General features: G+C 31.3%; 1 protein-coding gene across 1 annotated transcript in view; it reads left to right on the forward strand.

Annotated features, from left to right (window-relative positions):
• LOC142325161 (coagulation factor X-like) overlaps positions 1 to 9,548 on the forward strand; it is a 32,447-nt gene extending 22,899 nt beyond the window's left edge. Inside the window, exons 6-9 of the mRNA XM_075366564.1 lie at positions 555 to 691; positions 3,118 to 3,282; positions 8,399 to 8,552; positions 9,346 to 9,548. Coding sequence (XP_075222679.1) covers positions 555 to 691; positions 3,118 to 3,282; positions 8,399 to 8,552; positions 9,346 to 9,518 — 629 coding nt within the window. The 3' untranslated portion in view covers positions 9,519 to 9,548. The remainder of the gene's footprint in view (positions 1 to 554; positions 692 to 3,117; positions 3,283 to 8,398; positions 8,553 to 9,345) is intronic.
• Positions 9,549 to 9,932: the final 384 nt, after the last annotated feature.

Genomic DNA, 9,932 nt, shown 5'->3' on the forward strand with positions numbered 1-9,932 from the left:
ATTAGGTTTAAAATGAGCATGACTTAAAACAAATGCAATCTGTTCTTGTATTAAAAAAAAAATTGTTTTACAGCAGTTTGTACCATTAAACACTCACCTGAGGCATTCCTTCAAGGGTTGATAGCCCTCCCTATACATCGTCCAGATTACCTTTGATTTCTTTCCTTTACAGTTCATTTGTGGTGACATGCTCACTTGTAGCATTATATTGACATTGGTGGTAGCCAACTGTGAAGCTGCTTCCGTAGCGGCGAAATAGTTCTGCCAGTAGATTGTCTCTATCACAGGATCATATAAAAGTGATAGCTGCTAATATTGAGTTATATCTCAGTAAATGCCAAGCCTCTTTGATTTTTACAAACTATTGATTGGTGTATATGACAGTTACTAGATGTTTTTCAATAACATTATATTGTAGATTGTATTATGTTTAGTTTGTAGATGTCTCTAGTTTGTAGATTGAAAATAATCAGAATAGTAATACAAAGATACATATAATTACAGTGTTAACCCTTTACTTATTTAAAACAATTATTCTTGTATGAATTACACAGTTGCTGAATGTGCTACCAAACATGTGTTCAAAACTCCTGAAACAGAAGTATTGCCTGGCGATGAGTTTAAAATTGCATTTGGCAAAGAATATGAAGACTATAATGAAACTAGAGATTTAGATGCACAATTCAGAGATGTAAGTACTTATAAAAGATTATTCATTTACATTTTCAAGTACTCACTAAGGTGTCTTTCGTATTTAACATTATCTTATTAGAATTTAATAAATGAGTTTTATTTTCAGAAATATAAGCCTTCAATATACTGCATACCAGGATCTACAATTGTTGTAGTGGTTAGCTAGGATTAAAGGTTTTTCAGAGAGAAATAGTTATACATGTAAGGAAAGTTGAACTAGAATAAATTACTGCAATTGAAGCAGGGTGCTTGTGAGAAAACTTAAAAATTGTTTATTGGTTTTAAATAAATTTCCTTGTACAAGTACCAGTATGAGGAGAAGTCCGCATAAAATAAAATATAAATTTAGTTCTTTTGCAGGTCTCACCTTCATCAAAGTGTTGTTTTATAATATCTAATTAAAAACATCATTGAGGTACATAAAAGTTTGATTGTAGAGGTGTCCATCTTGCTGCCAATCATAGGAATGATTAGTGTAAAACACGGTTTTTTTAATTGTTTGGAAGTAACTTCTCGAGATATGAATTATCTGTCAGCTGTTAAAAGTTCAACTTCATTCAAAGAAATAAGAAACTATGGAAATGTATGTTCACCACCACTGTGATTGGTATATTTTACATTTATTAGTCTTCTGATAGTCTATGACACCGTTATTTGTGATCATGATTTTAATATAGTTTTAAGTATAAGTTAGAATAATCTAAATTAAATTTATTGTTTCCCTTAGCCAATCATTATGCTTACTTTTTCAATAATTACATTTTTGTTGTTTTCTATTATGTGTATTTTTTTAAAAGTGCAAGGGATTTAAATTTATAGCTATTGATTTCTAATAAAATATCAACAGATTAATTCCATTATTTAATTTAAGGGTCTATCGAATCATAATGAACATAAAATTTAATTTTAAGTTAATATAATACTGTAAATTAAAATGAAGGTTATTGAACAGATTTTGTTTATTATAGCAAAAGATTTTAGTAGTAGGTAACTAATTAATTTTATATAAATACTGAAATGGTAAATATAGATCTCTAGAGTTTAATATTGTAAATTAATTTTTTAGTTAAATTTTATAAAACAATATTCTCAGAAGCAGATATGTCTGGAGATGTATTTAACACATATGATAAAAAAAGCAGTCCTAACCAAAAATATTAATTTTAATAAAATAATTACATTCAGCTGTTAGGTTGCATTTTTAAAATTGATATATTAATGTTTTTGCAGTTAAAAAACAATAAATTAAACTGTGGGTCAGAGTATTTTCCACCACCATCATACCATTTGTCAGTAATTAACATTATGTATAATATAAGTATCTGTTGGTAACATATTTTTACCACAGTGTTGTTGTTCCTTTATTTTTTTTTCCATTTTTTTTTAACCTCTGGGACCACTGTTAGATATTGCTTCAGAGGATGAGATGACTGATTTGTAGTGTGTGTGAAAATCCATGTCTGTCCAGGATTTGAACCTGGGACCTCTGGATGAAAGGCCGAGATGCTACCACTCGTCACAGAGGCCGGCAAAGTAAAGGAACAGCCTCCGGCCATTCCTTTATTATCCTGTATTGTCTGAAAACGTGTGCAATGTTAGCAGCCTTATCTGTCCTGTTCATGCTCTATACTGAATGTAAAGACAAGAAACCTAATTTACTCTGAATAAATTAAAATTCTTTAAGCAGGACTTGTCCTGGATATATGCCATTTGCAAGTAAGAAATGTTTAGAACTTTATGAATGTATTTAAATGTTATTTTCAGAAATAAGATGATTGATCAGTAAGAACTTGTAGATGTATTTCTCAAGTATATTCCTATTGTTGTAGAACAAAATTTTGTGATTCAAAAGCAATCAAAAGTAGTCCAAGATCTGTGCCTTTCACTGAATCTATGCCTATCAAAGATCAGTGAAATCTGCCATTGTTTTTTTAATAATGAATAGAACCATTTTTAAGAACCCATAGAGTTTTTTCATTCTTAGGGAAGTATGAATGAAAGTTCTAAACTTAAAGGAGTTGATGGAATAACACCACCAGTTGTATAGACTTAGGTTAGTTAATTTGAATCAATATGGGAAAATTCATCAGGCTGTTATAGGAAAGCACTGAAGAATTGAAAGCTTCTTTGCCAAAGTGTGAAAAATATGAATCTGCAGCTCTTCTCAGTTTGCCTAGTCTCTTTGTTTGCATTAATGTACTGACACTTTTTATAGGTTGAAGGTAACTGATATTAGTAGAACTGAGAGTAGAGGAATGATTTTAATTAATTGACTTGATACTTAATTTTTGACAAGTGTATCAAAAAAATCTCTAAATGCTGTTTATCTTAAGTATAAAATTTAATTTATTTCTACCATAACTTTGGCTCAACTTGTCAACTACTGCTGTAAATTATGTTTAATTTAGTGAATTTTATTTTTAGGTTAAATTTATTCATATACCTTTTGAAGACAAGGTCACTTTAAAGTTTAATCTGGATGTTGCTATTTTTGAATTAAAAACTCGTGTTGAAATAAATAGTTTTGTGTTGCCAGCATGTATTGATACTAGTAATGAATTTACTTTAACGCCATCCATGGAAGGAACCGTAAGTATATTTTTCTTGTGCTTTTAAAATCACTTAAAACAGATGAATTATGGGTAAAGGTTTACTATATTCTGATCATAGAAGTAATACATTTTAATAGTTCCTATTTAGTACACCCACTTTGTAAAAACACTTAATGCATTGGTGAATACTTTTCCACAGATTAACTCTAGGCTGCTGGATGACCTCAAAGGAACCCTAGGAGGGTTGTTTCACAATAACTTAATTATATATACTAATATTAATGTTTCTTTTGATAATTTTTAATAATAAACAGAATAGTAACTTACCACTTATTTAGTAGAAAACTTAAAATAAATTATAAAAAGATTTAAGAACCTTTTATTTAAGATGCACTAAAAAGTGCACTAGGTGGGTGATATTACACTAACAATTTTTTTAATCATTTACTGTAAATAATGCAGTTGTCATAGTTAGAGATTTATTCATTTTAGTTTTGCATTTCACAAAACAGAGATTCCTTTCCCTCGAAGGCGCATCTTTGGGAAGTTATTTTTTGAAAAGTTGATTTCTGAGATAAGCTTCACTCTTTATAAATTATATTTTCAAAGACCTACAATATTCTTCCCTTTTTCTTCTAGATTTAGTTTAGTGAGATCAAATCCAATGTTAAAGAAAGCAATGGTATTAAAGAAACAATCAGAAGTAATTTTTTTTTCTTGATGCCATTCTAAATTATTTGGAATGAAAATTGTATGTGTTTACACACAGTCTGTACCACGGTTAAAATGTATCAGCACATTAAAATAATGTGCATACACCTTTTCTAAACCTTCTATGAACTCCAGTTATTCAATCTAATTATAAATGAAGCATTGCTGTTATTTGCCTAATTTATAGACGCATTTATTTAATTTTAAGTTAAATATGTATATAATTTTAATGAATAGTAATTTTTGGCATTTATATTGGATGCGGAACTACACACCGTATCTGAGGTGGTGGTGACGCAGGCATGCAGACTGTTCGGGAGAGCGGCCGTGTTCGAACACGGACATCTACCGTACTCCACAGGGTATAAAAAAAACGGCCTCATGCCGTATTAAATGAACCACCGGAAGAGGCGGTACGACAGTCAAAAAATTACAAACCAGGCTTAGGAGTCTCTATATCGCGTAAAAGTGACCGCGCGAAAGTGACCATTTTCGCAATTAAATTTTGTTAAAACTATAAAAAACTAGACAACACACCATACTGTTCAACAAAGAGACCACAATTTCATTTACTCAGCATATGCAACTCCCTCTGGAGAAAGGGGCGGATTTCTCCCTCCAAATAACTAGGGCTCCGGTAGGCGCACTTCTGCTAGCCCATAGGTGCTGGTACCGAAAGGACTTAAGCAGATGGACTGAAGGGGAATCATGCCTGGATTACTAGGCTCAAAAGCTTAGTCTCTCACTGTCAGAACCAGTAAATAAATTTCACGATGGTCCATACGGATAGAAACGCAAATTACCAAATCCGTCCATAAATAAAACTTAAAATTTATAATCGCCACTAAATAACCAATGAAATCCACACAATAATAGAAAGATACAGCAGCAAGGGACATTGTCCAGGCCTTGCGATCAGTAGGGAGAAATATTGAAACTCCCATTCTTTCGTTCCGTTCCAAATAGCTGTTTTAAACATTCCTTTATTGTAGCCTGTTTCTCCCACCATGCTGCTGTCATTCTGATTTCCTCCATGTCGTTCAATGTTGTTCAGTTTACACTTACCTTTTTGAAATTTTTGTTATAAAAACATCATATTTATAGTAGTATGTTTTTTCCATAATATAATATATCTTTTTTTTTAGTAATGTATTTATATTGTTTATATAATGTTTTCTTTTTCAAAATATTGTTAAAAAAACATTGTGTTTATAATACAAGTTTTCTTTCTTTACCATAATTTTTTTTTAATTTCTATGCACTTGATTTCTTGTTTACAATTTGTGTTTTAGGGATTTTTTTGTAGAAAGTAAACAGTTCAAACATGGCAGAAAATAGTGCTTAAGTAATTAATAATGAAGTAGCAAGGTTATTAGATGACTTATCAGAAAAATTAGAATCTGATGCTGAACATTTAGATATTGTTACATTAGATGAGACTGATGATGATGATGATGATGATGAGGATGAATTTGATAGTGTAATGCATAATAGTTCTGGTGATGCAGTATACCTACAAGATGAAATTTTTAATAGAATGACTCATTTATTTTCTAGGAATGCATTACAAGTCACTGATACATTACAAGTCAACTTGGGGTTTAAGTTTGATGGCTTGTATAACTGTGAAACTAGCTTGTGCATAGATCAGTATTTTGAGATCTATCACACTAACAAAACCTTTTAAGCTAACTGTATATTTACTTTTTCATGCTAAAACATTTACTAATTAGAATTCTGGAATGTTTACTATTTAAGTTTAATATATTATATATATGAGGGTTATTTTTTTTTCAAGGTCTGATCGGTCACAAAATTAAAACCACAGTGAAAATAAAAATTTTTTTATTTGTAACAAGTACTTACATAGTTACACTATTTCTCTACATAGTCGCCAGTCTGATTTAGACATTTGTCGTAGCATGGTACCAACTTTCCAATACTCTCTTTATAGAATGGAGCCGCCTGTGTTTTCATCCATGTTTCTATGCTAGTCTGTAGCTCGATGTCTGTGCCAAAATGTTGTCCTCCTAGCCAGCGTTTCATGTGAGCAAAGGTGAAAATCAGATGGAGCCAAGTCCGGGCTGAATGGTGGGTGATCAAACACTTCCCAACGAAAATGCTGCAGGACCTTCTTTGTTACAGCTGCAGTGTGCGGCTGAGCATTGTCATGGAGAAAGACAATGCCTGATGACAACATTCCTCTCCACTTATTCTGAATTGCCCTTCGTAGATGTTGAAGAGTCACGCAGTATAAGGCTGCAGTGAAGTCGTGCCACGTTCCATGAATTCCAACAAGAGAACTCCATTCCGGTCCCAGAACACAGTAGCCATACACTTTCTGTTGGAGAAGGTTCGCTTGAACGTCTTTGGTTTACTGGGAGAATGAGAATGCATCCACTGTTTGGATTGTTCTTTTGTTTCTTCAGTTTCAAAATGTCTCGTCCCCTGTGACAATTTTGTTCAAAAAATCTTCTCCTTCATTGTGGTAGCGCTGGAGAAACATTAGGGAGGCGTCCATTCTCATTGTTTTTTGATGGTTGAACAGCATCTTGGGAACCCATCTCGTACACAGTTTGCGGTACTGAAGTCTCTCACTCACAATGGTGTAGAGAGCTGACCTTGAATTTTCAGGAAATGAATCACTCAATACAGAAATTGTGAACCGATGATTTTCTCAAATTGCCTCATCCACTTGCTTGAGATCATCGGTTGACACTCGCTTCCTTCCCTGACTGCCTGCATCATGAACATCTGTACGTCCTGCTTTAAAGTTCCTGCACAATTGTCGCACTTTGCTGTCACTCATTGAAGTTTCACCATACACATTACTTATTCGTGTATGAATTTCAGCTGCATTACACCCCTCAGCCTAAAAAAAATTGAATTACCGCATGCACTTCACACTTGGCGAGAGATGCTATTGTTGTAGAAATGTTTATGTCCTAGCTACGTGTTCAGAACTAAATGAAGTGACCTGGTGTGATTGAAGGCCATACTAGAGACGCTGTGCAACACATATGCGCCAAGGTTCATCTGATTTTTGCACTGGTTTTTATTTCGCGACTGTTCGGACCTTGAAAAAAAATAACCCTCGTATATATCTTAAGTAGAAGTTAAAATAAAGTAAAGTAAATTCAACTAACATGCTCGTTTCTGTACTTTTATTTTAAAAAACCCCACGTAGATAGAGGGGTCACAGTTACCTGCATAACTAACACATTAAAGGGTTAAACCAAATGGGACAGCAATGTGTATTTGTTTGGACTCCAGGGTATGCTGGTATCTTAGGAAATGAAAGCGCAGACTAAGCTGCCAGAATGTTAACAGTTTGTGAGAAAATGCACATAATCCCTATTTGTGTGGCAGATATTAAAAATATGTGGTAGATATTAAAATTATTCCATATAAATGGAAAAGTGACACAAAACTGACTTACCGGGAACAAGTGACATTGACCAGACTCAAAATTAGTCACACATAAGTGACTAAATCATATTTGTTAATCGGTGAAGAAAGACCGACGTGCTCTGTGCATATGGTAAACTACTTACTGTTAAGCATCTACTAGAAAAGTGTATGAAACATGAAAACCTCAGAAAGAGGTTTGGACTAATAAATGATATTACTGCTGATTTAGAAAATGTTAAAGAATAAAAAATAGTTGCTTACCTACATGCCAGCAGTCTACTAATACACTAGTAAGCCTTCAATGAAGTTAGTATGTGTTGTGTTTGAGTGAAAATCCCTTAGGTGAAGGCACTTTACACCTGAACATAGAATTCTCAAATTTATAAAACATGTCAAACATGTTTAGTGAATTTTATTTTACTGTGTGTTTAATTTTTTAGTTTTATTTTTGTGTTTTTATGTAAATGTCAGCATTCTTTTGCAACCTGTAAGTGTTGTATGTGTGTGTTTTATTTAAATAATTAATATAACATTTTGTTATTAAAATCTAAGGCCCCCATACACTATTACATTTGATGATCTTGCTGGCAATCAACAGCAAGATCATCATTTTATTCTTTTTTTAAACAATGTGATGAAGGCATTGACCTTGGAAGTTGATGTCCATGTAACAGAAAAAAAATTATTACTTTATTTTGTAATTTGCAATTTGATTTTATTGATTATTTTTATTACACAATGTAATACATTGTCAAAAAAATTTATAACAAGAATTAAAATCAATAAAATTGCATTAAAAAAATACAGCTTACATTACATACCTACAACATGAAATAAAATTCAAAGTGTAGAATATTTCTAATTGACATCAAAATAAAAAATAACACAAAAAAGCAGGCAAAGCAAATTCAATCAAACTATAATCTTCAACACTCTTTCAATTGTATTTGTTATTAAATCTTGCTGTATGAAACTAAATTACTGATAATCATGTTTGTAATTTAAATTAATTATTTATTTCTGTATATCAGGCTGTTGAGACATTTTATGATCCCAAAAGTCAGCATTCAACTTTAAAAAATGTTCATATGGGTTACAGTAGTAGAGGTGAGTGTTTAGGAACTATATCAAAACTCATCTGGCCGTATTTAACAAAGGATAAATTCTGCGCCTTTCATTTAAATGGTGAGCCTAGATACTCTATCATATATTAAGGAAATTAGGATACATTTTGTCTTTAATAATATTGTTTAACTTTCTTTATTTTATACCACAGATCACTTTCACTTTTAATTATGAGATGTGCTGGAACTCAGTGTTCCTCACTGTAATTAGTTTACATTATACAAGACTATATAAGTTTACCTGTGAAACAATGTTTTTAATAACTTTTTCAGAAAATTATTAGTGGTCTTTGAAACTGATGCTTCAATGACTGGTATTCCTATCCTCACTCTGGCATCAGCTAATGCTATTGCTGTTAACTTAAAATATAGTTAAAGGGTGTTTTGGATCTGCATTGTGTTCATTTATGATACGCTACTTGTTTATGCCTGTTTATATATTTCAAATGTGGTCCTTTTTGTAAATGTATAAAATATCAAGGTTATTGTAAATTTGGCTGGATCTGTGTTATGATATGGTTGACAAATTTCACTTTGGAAGGCTTTAATTTACTTTTTAGTTTTTTTTTTTTTTTTTAAGTATCAATTATTCAAAAATGTTGTTCATATTTCATCATGGACTTTATACAATCCAAGTAATGTATTTTCAATATTTATTTATATAATTTACTAAAACATTCATTCCTAATTCTGTTGGCATGTAAATGCAGTATAATAATATAAATAGAACTTCATTCACAGAATGACTGAAAATTTTGTCTGGCAATATCTTTTTGCCTTTTTCCAAAAGTAATATATGTATTTCATATTACTGGTATCTTTAAAAACTTAATACATGTGTTATTATTTTACAGATGAATCTTCTGGAACTCAAACTATGGGAACTGGATTAGTATTTAAATTTGAAAATGCACATTTTGTATATGGAATACGAAATTCTATACACCACATTTATACTAATATTACATATAAACTAAATTTAAATTATATAAATAAGGTGCTAAAAGAAGTTTCAGAGAAAGCGTAAATAAAATTAAACATATTTTATTAATATTTACTTATTATTATCAGTTTTTGGCTTACCAGTTTGATCCATTCCTCTATTCATTTATATTTTGCACTGAAATTTTTATTTCCCTATGCGTTATATATATAAGTTAAGAATATATTTCTGCTATTTGTTTAAATACTTAATCATTCTTTCATTATAAGACAGTTTAGTTATAAATGTTGGATGTATATAAATACATATTAATGTATCGTTTTTAATAGTTAAATGATGTATTGCTTAACTCATCTCATTGTATTAACTCATGTATTAACTAACTCATCTCAATTGGGAATAACATATCAAATTTTAAAATATGATAAATGCTGAAGCTGTAGAGGAATTACAGGCAGCATCAGTGGCTTCCACAATCACTTCCAATCAGATAGTAAG

Source organism: Lycorma delicatula, chromosome 5 (genome assembly GCF_047948215.1).
Source record: "Lycorma delicatula isolate Av1 chromosome 5, ASM4794821v1, whole genome shotgun sequence".
NCBI classification, from domain to species: Eukaryota; Metazoa; Arthropoda; class Insecta; order Hemiptera; family Fulgoridae; genus Lycorma; species Lycorma delicatula.